Raw genomic sequence first — 22,060 nt, 5'->3', positions numbered from 1 at the left:
TAGATGTGTTGTCCATTTGTGCTTATGTGTTTAAAACTATAAAAGGAGAAGCCACAGAAATTTTCATCTGAAAAATATTTCACATTTGGACTGCAGTATGCATATTTATAGTATGTTTGCAAAGCAAGAAGGGACATAAATGAGATTGAACACTGTAGTAAAAAAGGTTAAATACGGAAGGGAGACTTGAACCTCATATGAGCTTTGAAAATCTTTGAAGTGAGTGAAAGAATGAGAACATCTAGTGAAGTGTCATACAAAATACTATAAATGATGGTAATTATAAAGCATTTTAATTAATCAGAGATAAGTCACTTTGAGAATTGGAGCTAACTGAAAGAAATGATCAAATGTGATGACATTAATGGGGAAAATAGCAGGAAGATAAGAATTTCATAGTCAAGGAAAAGAAGAATAAACAGTGCCAGGGGTTATTCATCTAAGCTTCATGAGGGAAGACTTTACTATGCTTTGTTAAAACTGGCAGGCAGACAGACCCAGCGGTATTTTTGAAGAGTTCCCAGTGAAAGGAACACAGAGGGGGAGATGATAATGAAATTGATTAGCCGTGACAAGTAAAGGTTGCATTTCTACATACCCTTAGGTAAACTTAAATCCTACTGAGCTATATAAATGTTCATTTTCATTTGTTTGTTCGTTTGCTTTCCTGACTTGGTTTTCCACCTTTTGCAGATATGCTGTGAGACTAAAAACCCACTCAAGTCCCAGTATGACATCAGAAGAAAAACAACTAACAGCATTATGGTGAGTAAATTAAAATGTATTAAAAAATTCAATTATTCAATCCTCAAAATGGAATGTTATAATAATTAAGCAAGTAATACCAGATTTCTCACTGCCTTTTGTCTGGTATTGTTATATAAGATCACAACCATCACCTTTAAATTTACCCTAGAAACAGATTGCTCTTTAATGCAGATAATTGTAATATTAACATCAATCTAGCATTTTTATAGAATATTTCAGACATCTACAATTTTAGGCAATCCCTCTGGCTAGTATTAATATATTGGTTGTTATATTTTAGACTAGCTGAGTCTGTTTATAGACAGCCCCATGTCTAATTACAGAAGTTTTGCCTCAGTGCAAAATTGAGGTTGCTTTTTATAAATAGGAGTAAAGTTGGTTTGTCATCCTTAACTAATCAGTAGTGTTCCTTAAAAAAATTACAGGCTACAATAGCCTCTTTTATTGGCACAGAAGGGTCTTTCAGTTTATCTCTGCCTATCTCATTTGAAATCTTAAAGTTCAATGAATAAATATTTTCTTTTTCTTTGCTACAATATCTCTCATGTTTCTAAGGGGCAATGTAAGTAAAATAATATCATTCAACTCTAAAGTCCTATTTCCCCATATATATATTTAAAAAATGTTAATTAAAACTCTAAATGCTGATTGCCCATTGTGGATTCTCAGTGGCATGCTTCCTGCTGAGTTAAGCAGAGATAATAGGAGGATTATAACCCAGTAGATTCCCAGGAGTAAGCACACTGAGACAGTGAGCATGAAGAACAAGCAGAAGTTCCCAGTCTATCAGGGAAGTTCTAGAGTCCTTAATAGGTTTTGCCTCTAAGTCAGTGATGGCTAACCTTTTTGTTGTTGCGTGCTAAAAATGTGTGTGACAGCACACCCACGTGCCCTTACCCATAATGCAATGCACATGTGACACCCCCTGTGTGCCCTCCACCATGCATGCACACATGACCCCCTGTATGTGCCTGCCTCCCCCCACGCATGCGCACATGATCCCCTGTGCTCCCCCCTCACCCATTTTTTTTGCTTCCAGGTTGATGCAGGAGGCTTTCCAGACCCAAAATGGCATGGGGGGGGTCTCATGCAGCACCCCGCACCCTGCTCCTGACCCCGTTTTGGGCCTAGAAGGTCTCCTGCACCAACCTGGAAGCCAAAATTGGGCAAAGGGGTGCCACGCAAAATGCAGTGCAAGCGCCCCCCATGAATGCGCCCCACTCCTCTGTGCATGCACATCCCCCACCTGCGCCCTACCCCCTGCATATGCGCGGCAGAGATCTGAAGACCAGCTGGCCAGCAGGAGGCACACGCATGCATGGTGGAGCTGGGCTGGGGTGACAGCTGGCATGCCCACAGAGAGGGCTCTGCATGCCACCTGTGGTGCGCGTTCCATTGGTTCACCATCATGTCTCTAAGTTATCAGTATGCAGCTATTCTGAATGTCTGACAAGGGAACAATGTGACATACTAATCAAAAGAAGGAGGTGCCGCATCAGTTATTGACAGAGAACACAACTTGCAATAAGGAAAAATAATCCCAAAGTGTAAGGTCAGTGGACAAGAGTGACCAACAGAAAAAAGAACACCTTTAAATACAGTTAGTCCTCAACTTTTGACTACAATGGAGCCCAAAATTTCTGTTACTAAGAAAGACAATTGTTAAGTGAGTTTTACCCCATTTTATGACATTTCTTCACACAGTTGTTAAGTTAGTGACATGGTTGTTTGCCAATGTCTTGTTCTGGAATTTTTCTTGTCTAGACTGCAGTCATCCAAATGCAAATCCAGCTTAAATTTTTGAGCTCAGCCAATTTCAGCTATATGCTGCCAAGTAGCTATGCCTTTCCAAACCTTTAGAAAATGAAAAGTATTAGCTTTCTACCTTGTGACTGATTGTTATCAAAAGCATTGCAGAGCAGTCCAAGCTAAAATCGCTGAAGAACAAATTAATCATAGGTATTCTGAGTAAAGGCAAAAATGATAATATAGGTTTTGTACTGTTACTGTGATATTAGACACACGTACACATGGTTTGCACCACAGTGAAGTGTGCCTTTCATCATTCCACTCTTCCCTGTATATGGATACCCTGTATATGGATTCCTGATCTGTGAACAAGAAAAACAAGCATTGCAAGCAGTACAGAAAGTCTTCTCCTTATGTATTAATGTCTGTAAGGCAATGCTTATATTGTCTTACTATACTAGATAGTGGTACTGTTAATACATCCTGACATGTTTCTAGGTCTTCTGCATGAACAACTGTAGACAACTAGATAGGTATCCAGAGTCTTTCTTTAGGAGGAACATGTTACAGAAAATCAATGAATAAATCACCTTTATCAAGCCACAGAGATTGTATAAACTGTTGTGACTCAGCAGATGTCTTCTGTGAGTCTTTTCAGGATGCAAGGTTAACACTGCAGCTGGGGCTCATGAGTGGCGTGTTCTGGGGATAAAAGGACGGATGGTGCCACGCCCTGGTTGCAGGAGTCAACGTTCCTTGGTTCATTCAACATTGATTGATCATCGGTCGTGGTTTATGTAAGATACACTTGGAGAAGTGCTTTGTTTCCTGTAACCCTGATTCAAGGCTACACTTGGAGAAGTGCATTGCTTGTAAGAGTTTTTGTTTGGTATTTTGTATCTAGTCGGAGACTTTATTTATGTTATTTTTGGGCTCGCAGCCAGTCGGAGCCGAGAACTGATAAAGAGAGTTCCTTTAAAGTTGCTTGCCTGTCATCTGTTATTGAGCCGAGAAGGGGGGATAGAACAGATTGACTCCTGCCTGACAAGCCTTCATTTCCGTAATTATGGAGCAGTTGATGGCTGAAAATAGACAAATGGCACAACAAATTGCAATGTTGTCGGACCAAATTCAACAGTTGCAGAGAGCTGCAACCCCCCCCCCAGCCAAGGAGGAAGTGCCCAGTAGCCATGCCAGATAAATATGATGGGAGTCTGGCCATGTTTGCCGTGTTTCTGGGAGAATGCCAGCTGTTCCTGAGTTTGAGAGCGGGGGACTTTCCCACTGGCCGGACGAGGGTGGGATTCATTATTGGTTTGCTCTCGGGCGCAGCTGCCCGTTGGGCTGCCCCCTTGTTGGTTCGGCCCTTTGTTGGATGACTTCCAGGGCTTTTGTCGGTGCTTCAAACGGATGTTTGGGGATCTTGTCAAGGGGGAAACGTCTGCTGGAGGTCTGGAGTCGCTGCGGCAGGAGAGTGGTTCATTGCAGGACTGTGCAATGTGTGGCTGAGTTCAGGCTGCGTGGCCAGGGTTCCACATGGAGTGAGCCAGCTCTGGTGGACGCGTTCCAGGATGGATTGTCTAGGATCTTGCAGGATGTGCTGACGAGGGTGGACAGGCCGCCGACGTTTGACGAATTGGTCCGCCTGTGCCTTTGGGTGGACACCCGGCTGCAGGGGCAGGGGCCTTGCCGTGTTCCGGGAGGCCGCCGGCGTGCCGGTTCGGCAGGGGACTGCAGTGGACTGGGAGGGTCCCATAGAGTTGGGTGCTGTCAGACCTCTAGTGTCGCGGACAGAGATGGACAGACAACATGCTGGGGGATTGTGCTTCTACTGTGGGGATCTTGGACACCTGGCAGGGAGCTGCCCCAGGAGGAGCAGAGGGATTGCGCGGACTGCAGCCGTCCCTCAGCAATGCACTATCATGTCTGACAACCAGCACGTTGGTGCGGCTGTGATACCCCGTTCGCACAAGATAGTGTGCGTTCGGGGGTGTGGGCCCCAGGGCAGATGCCCTGCCGAGTAAAGTAGAGAACTTTGACCCTGCGAACTCACTTCCACCTTGGACTGTTCTACCCGTTGCAGCCTGCGCTGCCGTTTGTCATCCCGTGAGCATGCAGTCTCTGATACGGGATGCACAGTGGGGTGCAGTGGGGTGACGACTGGGTGGAGTGACAAAAGGCGGAAGTGGGGCCAGCGTCCCCATGGACTTCGGAAGGGGATCTTTTGAAGTGTCGGGGCTGGTTCTACGTTCCCGCAGGGCACATCCATCGATGGGTGCTCACGCAGATTCCTTGCGCGTCTACGTCAAGACATTGGGGGTTTGTTCGGACGTTGCGCCTGGCCTCCCGTCAATTTTGGTGGCCCCATCTGAAAAATGACGTGCGGAGGTGCGTGAAGTCATGTGCACAGTGTCATTGGGCCAGGTCTACAAGAACTCCACCGAGATTCCAGCCTTTGTCGACTCCGGTCCCCGCAAGAGAAGGGGGACAGAACAATAAACTATCCTTGAAGCATAGATTTTAATGATCTAGAAATTCATATCTCTCTCTCTCTCTGTCTCTGATGTGTTTGTGTGTGTGTTTATGGATATATATATATGTTTGTTTGTGTGTGTGTGTGTGAGTCTATGTATGTATGTGTCTATGTGTATATATATGTGTGTGTGTATGTGTATGTATGTGTGTGTGTGTGTGTGTGTGTGTGTGTATATATATATATATATATATATTATATTATATATATATATCACACACATACATACATACATACATACATACACACACACATACACACACAACCATACAACCACACAACCACATATACACACACATACACAAATGTGCTTTAAAAATAAGTTAAAATGGTAACAATTAGCGATAGCACATCCAATTTGTGGAATTTAATCCAAAGGTATTAGATTCCCTCTAAACAGCACTGATTTGCTATCATAATATCTTTCTTGCTGCAGAACAGATAAGTTGCTCTCATTTACATATTCAGTACACCTGGGAAGGTTACAGGATGAGTTATGACCTGAGATCTTTAATTCCAATTTAATACCATGCAAAGCAAATTGGAGATAATTCTCATTTGGAGGTATATCACTAGAAAATTGTTCTGTTCCTTTTTCATTTTCAAGCAGAGACTACCCTCTGTTGGAATGAAAAGGAAAATCAAGTTACTATATTTTAATTTATCTAAGATTTAAAATGTGATAGGTACTATAGATATTAAACATTTTACAATTTTAACCTTTCGTTGTTGTTTCCATTTATTTCAGCCACATAGCAATAAATGCTACCTAAGATTTTCCCCTTCCTTTTAAGCTAAGAAAAGTTCCTACATTTTTGTTAACATAAGAGGGTTAGTGTTATTAATACATAATCTGTATCCATGACTGTATCAAATTTTATGTATATAATCTCCCTAAATTTTATAAAGTTGCAATCCCACACATTTTGGTTCTTAGTGATGGAAAGCTGTCCTAGACAAAGACATTAATATAACAAACAAAATAACTGCATACATTAAGAGCAATGCTTGCTGTATTTTCATCTCCTTTCCAATTTTAACATGTATATTTAAGTAGAGTGTCAGAAGGGTATTTGTATTTTATTAAAATGGAAGACTTTTTTAGATGTGTTTTCTATCCTTTCCTTATAGTTACCGCTGTTTGGCACTTTTGTACTGGAGAATGTTTCAGCTCAAAAGAGACCATGCTGTAAAATATTCAAAAGCTCTCATTGAGTATTTCAAGGTATGTTCCTGCTCTGACGAACCCCAGGCCATGAAAGCTCACATACTGACTTTACACCAGTGTCCCTTTCTTTCAATCCAGCCTACCTACCAGTATCTTTTTTTAAAAAAAATTGTTTTTGAACAAGGACAAACAAACATAAAAAAAAAATAAAAGAACCATCTTCCATTACAAATTGTAGAAAGTGTATCAGTTGGTTACAGTATTTTCATGCATCTCTTCCATGTCTTCCAAAAGTGGAAAGGGGGGACATAATTAAGGCAGATTATCAGCAAATAGCCCGAGCATGTAAAGATGAAGTGAGAAAAGCTAAGGCTCACAATGAAGAAAGGCTTGCCACAAAAGTAAAAATAACAAAAAAAGCTTCTTCCAACATGTTAAAAACAAGAAAAAAAGTTAAGGAAACAATTGGTCCATTGCTGGGAGAAAGTGGCAAGAAGGTGACAAGCAACAGGGAGAAAGCAGAACTATTTAACTCATGTTTTGCATCTGTCTTTACACAAAGGGATAAAACAGTCCCAACCTATCAAAAACAGTACAACAAAAATCAGATTAAGAACACAAGTTGAAATAGAGTTCAAATCACCAGGACTGGATGGATTATACCCCAAGGTTCTGAAGGAACTGGCAGACGAGATCTCAGAACCACTGAACTATATCTTTCAGAGATCCTGGAGCACCGGGGAACAACCAGAGGACTGGAAAAGAGCTGATGTGGTTCCCATCTTCAAAAAAGGGGAAAAAAACAGATCCAGGAAACTACAGACCTATCAGCCTGACCTCAATACCAAGAAAGATTCTGGAAAAGATAATCAAGCAACGAATTAGCGAACACCTAGAAGCAAACAAAGTAATAGCCAAAAGCCAACATGGGTTTGTCAAAAACAGATCATGCCAGACTAATCTTATTGCATTCTTTGATAATGTGACAAAATTAGTGGACCAGAGGAAGGCCATCGATATAGTTTTCTTGGACTTCAGTAAGGCATTTGATAAGGTAGACCATAACCTACTACTAGATAAAGTAGAAGAATGTGTGTTAGAAAGCATCACCACCAGATGGATTCGTAACTGGCTGACCAACCACATTCAACATCTTCATGGAGGAAAGTATGTAGTGGCTCTGTTTTGGGCCCAGTACTCTTCAACATCTTCATCAATGATTTGGATGAGGGAATAAATGGGGAACTCATCAAATTTGCAGATGACACCAAGCTGGCAGGAATAACCAACACTCCAGAATAGGCTAAAGATACAGAAGGATCTTGACAAACTTGAACATTGGGCACTATCTAATAAAATGAAATTCAATGATGAAAAGAGTAAGGTTCTACATTTAGGCAACAAAAATGAAATGCACAGGTACAGTATAGGTGGTACCTTGCTCAACAGTAGTAACTGTGAAAGGGATCTTGGAATCCTAGTGGACAACCATTTAAATATGAGCCAGCAGTGTGCAGCAGCTGCCAAAAAAGCCAACACAGTTCTAGGCTGCATAAACAGAGGGATAGAATCAAGATCACATGAAGTGTTAATACCACTTTATAATGCCTTGGTAAGGCCACACTTGGAAAACTGCATTCAGTTTTGGTCACCATGATGTAGAAAAGATGTGGAGATTCTAGAAAGAGTGCAGAGAAGAGCAACAAAGATGATTAGGGGACTGGAGACTAAAACATATGAAGAACGGTTGCAGGAACTGGGGATGTCGAGTTTAATAGAAAGAAGGACTAGGGGAGACATGATAGCAGTGTTCCAATATCTCAGGGGTTGCCCCAAAGAAGAGGGAGTCAAACTATTTTCCAAGGCACCTGAGGGTAGAACAAGAAGTAATGGGTAGAAACTAATCAAGGAGAGAAGCAACTTAGAACTGAGGAGAAATTTCCTGACAGTTAGAACAATTAATCAGTGGAACAGTTTGCCTCCAGAAGTTGTGAATGCCCCAACACTGGAAGTTTTTAAGAAGATGTTGGATAGCCATTTGTCTGAAACGGTATAGGGTTTCCTGCCTAGCAGGGGGTTGGACTAGAAGACCTCCAAGGTCCCTTCCAACTCTGCTATTGTATTGTATTCCATAGTCACCACCTGCTTTTCATATCAAATCGCATAAATTTAAATTCACCTATATTCATGTATATCACAATTATTATATCAACCTTAATTTGACTATAATTGTTTTTATATGCTTTTATATATAATATTCAAAATCTAGAATAGGATTATATGATAACATTCCATTAAATCATCCTAAGATCATCCAATCACAATACATCTTTATAACATATTCTAGATAAAACTTTTAAACCTCCTCTCATAATCTCCATGTGTTGTTTATATAAAATTTCATATTATCAAACTAATATATCTATGTATGGTTATCATTATTAATCATTATTTAACTATAGCTATTGTCGCTTCATTTTATACATACTGCTAGTAAACTAAATTTAGCTTACTTTTTTATTATATATTTTCATTGCATCAACCTGTATCTTTCCAATAATAGTACGGTCTTATATCTCTTGCCATTTGTAGCATTAATGTTCTAGTTACTTTCTTAATAAATCTTGTATAAACTTCTCTTGGCAAGATGTTATTCCTTTCGTATCTCATAAAAGCTTGAAAAACAACATCTGTTCTTTTCATCAGCTTATCTTTGGTTATCACTAGCGCTTCTGTCAAGATTTCTCTCCTTATCTCCATCATTTTTTCTCTCTTTTCTTCTGTGCTTTGAAGTCTGGGGTAGAGTTCAAATCCATCTATCTCCCCTTTCCATATTCCACTCTTGCCATTGCCAACCACGCTCACTTTGTTGTCAGTATCCACAGTTTTCTTATCTCTTTGCTCATTTTTTCTTCCATCTTTTGAACTCTGTCCTCCACTTTCTTCATTTGGTAAATATCCTCAGTTTCTCAATCAGATTTTTCTGTTTTGTATTCCATATTCTGCAATCTCTTTTCAATTCTCTCTGTCACAACTAATAGATTTTGAATTGCAAACATAATCATTTGCACTGTTAGTTTCTTTTTCCTGCTGAGCCATTCTTTCAATTTTGCAGACACTGCCACTATAGGGTTCAAGGCTATTTTAATAAACTTCAAACAGGTTCATTTATTATCTTTCAAGTCAAAATGTTGTCTTCACTCCAATAGCTAGTGATAGAACTTCCAAAAGACACCGTATAAACAACTGGGCTCTTCCTACTATTACTGTCAGTAAACAAACTGAAAACCCTGAATCTCAAGTGATGAAAGAGAAAGAAGAAAAAACAATGTATCCAGCCTCCAGCCTCTAAGTGGCAGTGTAACTGCTTTTCCTCCTGTTGCTACAACCCTCTTTATATTCCTTCTTATTATCTTCTTTATATTCCAAGCTTAAGAAAGAAAAAAAAACCCTTAAATGGAGATCAAAAACAATCCAATCAATCAAATCAAGCATTATTTTTTAAAAAGGAGAATTTTAATCCATAGGTATAAGCAAAAGTGAAAAAAGAAGAAAGAATTAATCCATTTAGTTTAAAAAATAGGGAAGTTCTATCCAAAGTTCTATCCATGAGGAAAAAAAATAGAAACTGGATAACTAAGTTTAATGCAGATCAATCTCGCCGCCTACAGTCTTCTGTCTTCAATCTTAACTTCATTTTTTTTTCTTGGGTAGTCTCTTCCTCTAATAATAAAATTTCCTCACCAATTCGACACTTTCTCTTTCCACTTTCTTCCCGTTCCAGAGCTGTCCCAACTTCAGCAGCTTCATTAGCTGCGTTTCTGTCGCCGGAAAAAAGGGCTATTCCTGGATCTTTCAGGGACTTTGCGGTGTCCCTGAGATCAGCAGGAGGTGTCCTTCTCAATCACCGTCACTGCGGGACGGTTTAGGTCCAAATGGACCATCCAGCGGCAGAAATTCAACTGCAATCTCGGAGCATCAAGATCGTCACGACGTCAGCTCTCCTTCCCCTACTGGTATCTTTAGTTGTGTTTGTGATGGAGGAAATTGAAAACAGGAATGCTATGGTGCCATCTTGAGTCTTGGAGGAAAGGCAGGATGTAAATATAAGAGATAAATAAATTGCTATGTATTATTTTACTGTTAGGTTTTATTTCATTTTTCTGTTCTATCATCTATTTGGTATTGTAACTAGAAATTGCACTGAGTACTACATAAATATTTTTATCCATATCATAATTTGAGATGTACTTTCTGCATATGGATTCTAAAGCTTTTGCTCTGTTTCTCTCCATGGTATTCTGCGGTAAATGCTTATTTCAATTTTTGTATTTTTTTCCTGTCTCCAGAATTCATCTAAAGTTACTCAGGCACCATCTACTTGGAGTGGTAGTGTGAAGTAAGTTTACTATTTTCTGCCCTAATATGCTCCTTGCCTTCCAGACCAAAACATTTCAGATGGATAGGAAGCTAATACTAAATGATCATTCAGCCATTAATGCTCACAGTAGTTCCATCTCTGGGTACTTTGAGATAATGTTTCATTGTTGCTGTTAACTTTTGTTTATGATAACTCCTTAACAATAAAAAAGAGGCACTTTGCAGTTTATTTTGTTTTTAAAAAAGTTAAACAAAGGTAACTTGAATTGAATGTGAAGATTACTTCACACATTTCTAGACAAGAAGCCTGAGTCTGCCACAGAAGGCTTTCTCAATCTGGAGCCCTCCAATTGTGTTGGACTATAACTCCCATCATCCCCCGGCAATACTTAATTCAACAGGCTGGAAAATATGAAGGGCATGATTCAATTTAAAAAATTTCTATCATATTCATATTTTATATATGTAATAAATTAAATGTGCAAATCTAATTTACCATTGTCTAAAAATGCACGCAAGTGAAATAAAATATTAAAAGACTGATGTCTGCAACCTGAAAGCTGTCTTTCTGATAGTCTCGATTCGTTTGTCCTGCTTTATAGCTTGAGACAACATTAACTACATGTTAAAAAGTGCAGGGCCAGATTTATCTCAAAGCAGGACATAGGCTAAAAATGTGTTAAATCCTAAACTGGATGTGTTCTTAAAATGATTTATTTTTTACTGATATTGTGTATACTTGTAATAGCAATAGCAATAGCACTTAGATTTATATACCGCTTCACAGTGCTTTACAGCACTATAAACAGCACTCAGCATATTGCCTCCAACAATCTGGGTCCTCATTTTACTGACCTTGGAAGGATTGAAGGCTGAGTCAACTTTGAGCCTGGTGAGATTCGATCTGCCAAAATGGAGTCAGCGGGCAGTCAGCAGAAGTAGCTTGCAGTACTGCATTATAACCATCATGCCACCGCGACTCTTCATTGTTGAATGAATTGTTGAATTGTTGAATATTGTTGAATCGACTGTTGTTGAATCCACTGTTCCAGGTGTACAGGAACTCTTTCTCCCATATCACCCAGTTTGTCTCCGCTGAGCTCAGTTGGGAGCACTGGAGCTCCTTCCCCTTCCTCTATCATCAGCATTCCTCAGAGAATACACCAGATGGCAGCCAACCATGTTAGTATCACCAACAGCATCTTACACAGTTATGACTACTGGGACATGGCTGACAATCTTGGCAAGGAAAACCAAGGTGTGTGATATGAAACAATTGGTTGAAACGCTAAAATGTCATTTTGACCAAAATTTTAAGTCTAGCACTCTAAAATCCCACCTTTGTTGATACAGCAGGCTTGGGTCCCGACCTAATTCTGATATGGCTTCTTACCTTGGATGTTCCTCCCAAAGCTTCAGAGATAACCCCTCATATTGCAACATAAGCAAGAAAGGAATCCCTTTGCAGCACGAGTCTTAAAAATCTCCAGGATTACAGCAGAAGCGGGCAGTCCCTGAGTTACATTTTGATTTCAGCACACAAACATTGCCTGGAATCTTCTATATATCAGATAGAGTGAGAGAACTTTTGTGGTCTTCTCTTGTATGCTTCCAGAAGCCTAAACAAGTCCTTAGGTGCTGCATTGTCCTTGAGAAAGAAAGTCTAGCATTTGCACTGGCCAGCCTCCTGGGTCACATCCTTTTTGCACTCTTAATACTAGCTGGAGCTTGGCATACTGGTGCATAGAAGCAAAACCTAGAAAGGGAATTGATGGACAAGAAAGAGGAACCAAAATGAGATGGCAGAGAAACGTTCCCCATTGTTGTTTTATAGTTAAGCAAAATTATGACAATAGCTTCTCTATTTCTCAGTAAAAGTGTTCAATGCATGCTTGATTAAACCTTTGAATATCAGTTTATCTTTGCTTACAATACTTTCATAAAACATTGTCTGCTTGGGATTTCCATATCAATGAAATACCTGTTGCACAGCAAGGATTAATGGGTCTCATTTATTTATTGTTTTCTTTCCTAGATTTCTTTAATGATTTGGATGCACTGATGGGAGCTATCACATTGCACAGCTCTATGGAGCATCTGGTTCAGTATACACATCAAGGCCTTGACTGGATAAGGTGTAGTGCTCAGTTATCCCCATGATGGTTCTTCTCGTCTGGACACTAAGCTCACAATACAGATAATTAGTTATTCTAGACACTGTGCTACAGAAATACTCAACTGCAGCATTGCTTCAAACACAATGTGAATATTTTGTTAACATTGGACAATATTGTTTCAGAAAGCAAAAAGGGTCTGGGTATTATGCAAATTTGTCTTTTCCAGGCCATTGTTCTTTTAATTATCTCCAAATATCACTTCCTCAGCAAGAAAATTAAGCATAGCTACATTAGAAAAACTCTCACACATACAATATACACATTCCTTCAATATTTAGAAAACCAAAGCTTAATTTTATGAATTGATTTATTCAAATGTAGTACCTGTTGTTAGCAATCTCTTAGAGCAATTTTTCCTCCATATTTATAGATCTCTATGTCACTTTTATAAAGAGAGACTTAATGAATGATTAAGGACAGCTTCAGTGACAAATTCTGAGTAAAATAAAATGTAAAGTACACGTTACATTTTCAAAGGAACTTGTGGCCATTGACTTTGCCAGGCAATACCTGGATGCCAGTTTGCTTGCAAACTTGACTCACCTTCTTCCTATTGCATTATGTAGTAACCTTGAAATTGGGAGCATTAGCAGTTTTGGAGTTCTAGTGTTCAAATATGCATTTTTTATAGATTTGTTTGACATACGATATCAGAAAAATGCAACATTGAAATACTAAATATGTCTGAAACAATTATCCTTGTTAGTGAAACAGTATGTAGAGCATCAGTCTTCCAGATTAAAATTCTGTGGCACCATTGGCAGCCTGATCAAACTACAAGCCCCCCCCCCCTCCATCATACTTGTGAGTTCTTCATGATGGACCCAAATGCACAGAGAAGAACTGCGACCTTTTGTGCTCTTAAACAGTTCAGCTCTTAAAAATGTTCAGTATTTGTTCTTCAAATCTTGTTTTTTATAAAGCCAGATTTACACTTTTGCAAATAGTTTTATAAGCAAAAAACGTATTTTTAAAGAGTAAAGAAGGGTGGAGTGAATACATATATCAGAACAAAACTTTGTGAAAGTGTTAATTTTTATGTGGAAAGAGCATTTCAAGGCCAGCTGTAGCTGATTCCATCCAATTTCAAAGCAAAGGAGCATTTTAATATACAGTTTAAAATAACAGCTTACTTGTAATATGTTTCCCTTTTATTGTATCTATTGTATTACATTCAGTTCTTCTATCTTTGCAGAAAACTGCTTTACTATCATGCTCTTTGATGCATCAAGAAGGGCTCCATTAGACTGGTTCATCTGAGGCACCCGATGGATCCACTTGGTTTCCAGAAAGTGCTGGAGAATTCTCTGAATCTTTGGTGGACAGGTCATTCAAGCTTTGGTCCCTTCCTGGAATGAGCGTAGATTGCACCGGAAAGCCACTTGGTATACACTAGGGGTGGTATACACTTACCTTTCCTACCGATTAGCAAATGTGAGCGCATGTACCACCTCTGCTCGTGTGCAGATCCTTTTGCACATGCACTTTTGGTGAAAAAAGGGCCTAAATGGGATCCCATAGAGCCAAACACAGGTGGGCGGAGCTACCCGCAATTTTCGCTACTGGTTAGGGCGACCCGGTCCGAATCAGTAGAATACCACCTCTGGTACACACTGATCTAGGTGAGCTTCTTGGTTTTCTGAGGTACTCTGAAAAATAAAGCATTAAAAGAGACACCTAGAGCCCCACTGGAGAAAAACAAAGAATAGATCCAATCAAACACTTTTAAAAGCCTATGTTAGAATTTAGGTCATGCACTAAGGGTGGCAAAATGTAATTATTTTCTGCACAATGCATCTGCAGAATGTAGTTTAGCAGTCTTTTGTAGAATGATTATGTAATTTTCTATTAAGTGAAAGAAAGGCATTCAGAATATTTCTGGGACGGTCCTTCTTTTGTTTTCTAGTAAGTAATCAGTAAAATTTTACAAATTTAGCTCACTCTGTGACGTAGCTGTACAATTTTGTCACCTTGCCATAAGTGCAATGTTCGTATAGCTGTGCTAGTCCAGTAGAATGGCATTCCTACTAAGGTTTGAATGGTTTAGAACCCCATTGGGCTTCTGTAATCTGTGAAAATTCAGCTTTTCAGAATTCACTGGTAGTCTTTCCTGATTGTTTAATCCTGTAGAATTGGTTATTTTCCCTGACATATGATCAGGCAGCCTTATGATCTGTTTTGTTACTTTATTGCTGTTTTATGGTTCTTTTAACCTTAGCATTATAAAGCCATTTTCTGTGATTGAAGGGATCAAAGGTATATAATTCAGGATCCTCTGTTAAAAGAGGCTCATAGCAGATTTCTACGCTGGGTTCCTAAAATGCCAAGTTCTGGAATAATTGAGTAAATTAAGTGCTCATTATTGGAAACTATAGAAAGAATTGCCATTAATTTATATAACTAGTGTAATATCATATCTTAGATTATAGATAAGTTATGTTTAAAAAGAATAAACTCAAGACTATAATTAGGCAAATAAAAATTTTAAATTATAGAAAATTACTGCATATTATTCGCCCATTCTTGATTTAAGAACTAATAGAAGGGAAGATGTAGATTTGCAAACAGAAAAATAATAATTTATAGAGCTACTTCCAACAGAATTATCAATAACAAGGATTGAAAAGAACCTTAGAAGTCATCTAGCCCAAACTTCTATCCACTGTAGGAAGTGCATTATTATAGCATCCCAAGCCGATGATGTTGCAGCTTCCAATTAAACATTGTCAGCACATTTAACTGTGATGGTGAAGGAAAAGTGAGGATAATTGATGTAGCCACACTGGAGGATAGTAGATTAGAACACAAAGAACTGAAGAAGATATGAAAATAAAATTGAAAGATTATGGCATAAATTGGCTAAGATGGTCCAAGTGGTAATCGGCACACTGTGATCAAATCAAATCAAATCAAAATAGCTTGGATGGCATGTACAAAATTTGCTTATTGACAGAATTTCCCTCTATCAGTTGCACAAGGCCACACTCCTTGGTCCCACACTGATATTATGCCGATAAAATATAACATTCTATATTCTTGGGATGAACTCAACGTGTACAAAGGCTAACACTCGCTAAAGAATTAGTAGTTGTGATATGACATTACTATGCATATAGTAATCAGATAATATCTGCCTATCCCAGGTCCTTGGGAAGAACTTGATAGGTGGATAAAATGCTAAATGCAGTCTAAGCATATGTTGACTATGCAATCATTTTATAATTCAAACCAACAATATAATAACTCATATAAGTAACGTCTAAGTAAAATTGATGAACAATAATTTTCTTTCTAAATAGTTTGATCTTTAAAAAATTCTAGAAGATTGTCACAGAAGAGATTAAGTTAATTTTTGAGGGAGACTGTTCCCTTGTTCCATGATAGAGGAGCAATACTTTCTGGCCTCAGCCCCCATCACCCAAGAAATTAAGGTATTATGAGTAAAAAAATCCTAGGACAGCCTGCTCAGACAAATCAAATTCAACTGGTTTAGTTTATTTAATAGTATGGTGATAGACCAAATACATGAAATTATAAAAAGAAGAAAAAACCCACAGATATTCATTGAAAGCCAATTTGTGCCTCAACTAAGCACAATTAAGTCCAGAAATGTCGGATCAGATTTCTGGAAGAACAATTAAGTCCAGAAATGTCTGACTGTCATGATAGTACAAAACTTAGCTACAATTCTAGGGATTCCCAGTTGGATTGTTTAGTAGGTAATGCACAATTGCCATATGAGAATGGGTAGTTTGTAATGAGAAAGGAGGTAAGCACTGCCTCCTCTAGGATTATAGACAGAGCAGTTCAGAATTACATGCACTACTGTTTCAATTGCAGAGTCTGAGTAGATACACATATTCTATGGAATGAATGAATACTGCTGAAGCCACCCCTGAGGCAAAACATCCAGACTTATCAGTATGAAGGCCATCATTTGAGCCAAGGCTATTAAATTATATTTGTAGTCTGCTGCAAACTATCCACTATCTCAACAACTTTGATAAAATTCATGTTATAACTTTATATTTTTACCCTATGAATCTTAGTCCGTTTTTAGCACACACTTTCTCTTAATTAGAAAGCAGACTGAGTCATGGTTCTTTTGGTGCCAGCATGGTTATGGAAAACAGAAACAACAGTTAGTTTTCTTCTAAGGCTTTGCCCAACCTTGTTCACATCCAAGCAGCTTAAAAGTACATTCCTTCTGTATGGCATTACAGTGGCATGTTTTTATTGTTTACATTGAACAACGTAATAAACTAAAATATGTTGTACAGTAATTTATGCTGTAAACTATATGTGTGTGTATGTACATTGAAAACATTTTCCTCCCAGTCCGCAAAGGTGCTCCAGAAAGTAACAGCAATATTTCTTGTATGACGTGGACCACTCTCTTGCTTTATTTTCCAAAAGTTGGGGAGATAATTCTGGGTACCTGAAATTAATTTGAATAATATGTATATGTATACACACACACACACACACCCGTATATGTGTGAATACGTGTGTGTGTGTGTGTGTGTGTGTGTAATATGTATGGTATGTATATGTATATAGTATTTTAATTATTTTATACATAATTAATTATTTATAACTAAATTAGAGTAGCAATGTCAATATACATCCAAAGACTACATTGTCAATTATAAAAGACAGCCATGCTAATTCACTGACGTAACACCAAGTCAAAAATGTGTACATTAAAACTGTATTCAAACAAATAGGTTCGTGTGTATCACAGTATATTTTTATCGTTTAGAAAGTTTTGTGAATTCAGTTGTGTTGATTAGTTTATGACTCGGTGTGCTGTATAAACCAGGAAGTGGGTTTATTTAATGACCAGCTTAAGTGTATTGTATGATCATAGCTGATATATCTACAACTCTCCCAAGCAATATAACAAAGACTGCAATAATATCTGCACCACTATCAGTAAATGCTTCTTTACTGATCTGAATGAAACCAGATGTTTTATCTTAATGGGTCATTTCACATATTACTTTACTGGTATTTCCTTTGAACTACATTGGTGTAGAAAGGTTCTAGTTTCTTGAAGTTCTGCCTGAGCCAACCATATATCTGACAGAGCAAATAGTTTATACAGATATTGGAACTCAGTGTTCTCCCCAAACTGGATGAAAATTATATAATATTCACATCATTTCAGTATTTTTCTGCTTTCTGTATCAAACTGGCTCCATTGCTGAACTGTTAGAAGCAACGTATTGAATCTTATTTTACAAGAAGAACAATGTGAGAGATACGTTTAAATTCTGTTCCATGGCTAAATTTTCATGTACATTGCAGTGACAAAATTATTGACAAATTGTTCTGATGCTTGTAACTTTTGGTCTTTCCGCCACTCATTCAAAATTCATGTAGCACAGTTGCTGGAATGGTGAAAAAAAATCCTACTGTAATGTAACAGTATGGGCCTTAAGGATTTGTGTGTATGTTTTTTTTTTAAGAAAAAGCACTTTTATATTTAAAAGTTAATATTAATTCATCAATAAGATTACTTTTTTTAATGTGAAAATAAATCATTAACTCAATACATGTGACAATATTGTTTCCTCTTGGTTTTTTGTTTTGTTTTGTTTTCTTTTCTTTTTTGAAAGCGTCCTTTGAAATACAGCACATAGGCTTGTTTCTTTTCAATGACACACTTGAGCTTGTTTTCCTGGCCCGCATCTGAGTGAATGAACTTAAGGAGGAGCCAAGAAATGGTGCTTCTGCCAACAGATTTGGAGGGGTGCTTCAGTCACTTCACATAGCATCTTGCAGAATAGTTCAGACTTTATCAGTTATCTGGGATCTGGACTCTTGGAGATTTTAGTCACAGATTGAAAGTTATTGTATTGTCCCAGATTTGCTTTGAAAAAGAAACTATAACTTTATGGTACTAATTTGTCAAGCCAACATGTCTGCAGAAGTCAAAACTGCGTAAAAAATTGCTACACTCAAAGCATCTCAAACACATTACAAAAAGTTGAGGCTTCATTACATCACATTCATATTACAAAGTGAATTTACATATTACAAAGAGCTGTGGTTTCAATCATGCAGGTTTTTTTCTGATAAGTAGAAGTTTATTACTCCCCATTCCCTGCCTAGGATGTATCTGTATTCTATCTAACGAAGGAGAGCAAGGTTATTCATGTTCCAGAATTACCAGAAATGCTAAGTTGTTTACTGACAACTAATTCCTGAACAAGCATGAGGTGTAACTTTCACTTAATGCTCAATCTGTATGATGTTAAAAGTGACTGGTCAACAATGTTAAGTCAAGAGAATTCCAAATGGTCAAGTGTCAATTTCTTCCCATTCCTTTGCAGATATTACTCCCCAGTTATTTCATGGATGCTCTCTAGAAAATGCTTGCTAATCCAAGATCAAATAAAGGGACAGAGTTCAATGGTAGAGTCTTGGCTGGGCCTGCTGAAGATCCCAGCTTAATTTCCTATCTTCCCCATCTAAGGTAGAACAGAGCAAAACCCATTCTGAAACTTTCAAGGGCATCTGCCAAGGATTTTAGGTGATGCAGAGATAGATGGGCTGTACTCTACCATGGCAGTGTCTTATCTTCCTACTCTAGAATATGGGACTCTTTGCTCAAGGATGTGTCAAACTAATGCGAAAAGAAAAAATCTGAATCGCACCTAGAAGAGAAATGGGCGATGTTATTGTTTTTAATAGCCATGTGTCAAATTTTAATTGACAAGTCTTTTACTTCCTTCTCCCCATTGTTAGCAGAAGGCATCATTTTAGCAATATAGTATAGTATAGTCTTTACTGTCATTGTACAAAATAAATACAACCAAATTGGCTGTATAAAATTGCTATAACTCTTTCAGACTCCATGAATCTTTGACGACACAATATTCAAATATTTCCGAGTTTTGTGTTATTCTGTCTTAAGCTTTCATTTTTGTAATAGTAATAGGGTTTACATAACTGTCTTGAAGTATTTAATGGGCTTTACAATAATGTGTTTTTGTACAGTTTTCGACACAGCAAAATTATCTTCACATTAGGAACAGGATCAGCAGAAGTCATGGAATATGTGAAAGACTTAGTTAATGCCATACCCATTACACACCTGATATGCATGACTTCCTTTCTACTTTTTCTCAGAACTAGATGGACGTGCAAATGGCTGCCTTCTATATTTATACTTGGGCATGATGTATGTTCTTTTAGCTTAGCATGTTGCCTACCCCAGCCATTATTTATTTATACATACAATATTAATGGTTTACAGTTCGAGTGTGAGATATAAACTATGTAATTGTTAGCTTAGACCAGTGTTTCTCAACCTTGGCGACTTTCAGTCCTTTGGACTTCAACTCCCAGAATCCCCCAGCCAGCTATGCTGGCTGGGGGAATTCTGGGAGTTGAAGTCCACAGGACTGAAAGTCACCAACGTTGAGAAACACTGGCTTAGACCACAGTGTCTGGAAGGGACAGGGGTTGAAAGCAAGAAGAGATGACTTTTATAAGGCCTTATTACGTGGAATGTTGCAGGGGTTGGTGCTCTCTTCTCTCCTATTTAACATCTACATGAGATCACTAGTGAATTCATCCATCACCATGGAGTATCATCAGTATGCTAATGATACGCAATTGCATATCTCTCGTCTTGGTCAATTAAGCAACGCTGTAAATATCTTATATGGTGCTGTGAGGGCCTGGATGAGAAAAAACAGGCTTCAACTGAACCCTGACAAGATCAAGTAAGTTTGAATGTTGGAGTCGCCCAGTTCTAGGATTATGCCTTATTTGGTGTTAATGGGGATGCACTACCCCAAACAGACCTCGTGTGCAATCTAGAGATCTTCTTGGACTCAAGACTCCTGTTTGAAGAGCAGGTGGCAGTCCTGACTAGGAGGCCTTTGCATAAGTTTGTATTGTGTGCCAGTTGTGTCCATCTCTAGAATGAGGGGCTCTTGTCTACTCACTGTCACTCATACCCTGGCTACCTTCTTGGACTACTGAAATGCATTTTGGATGAGTATGCTCAAAATATCTGAAAATTTTAGCTGGTGCAAAATGAAACTGCATGAGCTATTTGCAAGGAGCATTGGTTACCAGTTTGTTTCTGGTCCAATTCAAGGTGCTGGTGTTGACCTTTGAAATCTTTCATGGCATAGAACCAGATTTTCTGCCTCTCTTTGATTTCATCTTCCCATCCCATTAGGTCTAGCAGAGACACATGTTATGGGTATTATCAGCTAGAGAGCTACATCAGGTGCTAGCCAACAGGTCTTTTCTGCTGTGGCACATGCACTGTGGAATCTTCTCCTCCACTCCCCCACCCCAAGAGATAAAGACAACCTCATGTCTTCTGAGTTTCCGAAGTTCCCTTTATACCTGGTTATGCCTACAGGCCTGGGGCCTCTAGGGAATGGGTGAACGTATCCGGTCGCTCCCTTATTATTAACATCAGTTCACTTTCTATTTATTTGTTCTTGCTCCATTTTTATAGGTTTTCTTAATATTTTTAGTTAATGGTGAGATGGTTGATCACATAAATTGGACAAATAAATAATATAGTTCATACTTGTATTTTAATCTCCAAATGTATCCACATCTAAATTGAATCTATGGAGTTGAGAGTGACTAAAAATGACCTGCAAGAAATGTTATTTAAAGGAATACTATATAGCAGTGTATGGAAGCAGTCTAAGATGCAAACAGGCTAGGCTATGTTCCTGCAATGCAGCACTGTCTTATATGAGAAAGAAGAGCTGACTGGCTTTAGCATTATGCAGCTGGAGTAATGTGATATTTCCCAATTATATTCAGTCGTCCTAGCAGTGTTATGGTTTCAACAAGCTTATGCTGCCTTACATTGCCTCCCAGATGCTGTTCCTTAGTTCAAACTTCTCAAAGCTGTCGCTGCTATCACTGTTGTTAAGCTCATTTTCAAAGAGATCCAAAAAATTTATGAGTTCATAAATCACAGAACGAAGGTATTTTCATGTGGATGGCTCTTCGTGGCATCAGTGCTATCAATCAAAAAGCATGCTGCACAATTTCTGCTTTCCTTTTGCCAGATTTTTTTTAAATTAAGGGAGGCATGGAAATTAAAAGTAGAATAGCAGTAGAGAAAGAAAAATGACAGAAAAATAGGTGAAAGCAATGCTATCTGGACCACACCCAGCCTTTATGTATTGTACAAATGAAGTATCACAGTTACACAATAAAGCTCCACCTAACAGCAGCCCAAATCACATTTCTGCTGCAGCATTTTCAGCATCTTCAAAGAGATTAACAGAGATT

General features: G+C 38.4%; 1 protein-coding gene across 1 annotated transcript in view; it reads left to right on the top strand.

Annotated features, from left to right (window-relative positions):
- LOC116514614 (AF4/FMR2 family member 3-like) overlaps window positions 1-17,260 on the top strand; it is a gene marked incomplete at its 5' end in the record, with an annotated part of 37,578 nt that extends 20,318 nt beyond the window's left edge. The window contains 5 exons of the mRNA XM_032226231.1: window positions 694-765; window positions 6,182-6,275; window positions 10,568-10,617; window positions 11,651-11,856; window positions 12,634-17,260. Of these exons, the coding sequence (XP_032082122.1) occupies window positions 694-765; window positions 6,182-6,275; window positions 10,568-10,617; window positions 11,651-11,856; window positions 12,634-12,758 (547 nt within the window). The remainder of the gene's footprint in view (window positions 1-693; window positions 766-6,181; window positions 6,276-10,567; window positions 10,618-11,650; window positions 11,857-12,633) is intronic.
- Window positions 17,261-22,060: the final 4,800 nt, after the last annotated feature.

This window comes from Thamnophis elegans, chromosome 11, assembly GCF_009769535.1.
Source record: "Thamnophis elegans isolate rThaEle1 chromosome 11, rThaEle1.pri, whole genome shotgun sequence".
Classification (NCBI taxonomy): domain Eukaryota; kingdom Metazoa; phylum Chordata; class Lepidosauria; order Squamata; family Colubridae; genus Thamnophis; species Thamnophis elegans.
This window is presented reverse-complemented; position numbering and strand designations above follow the sequence as displayed.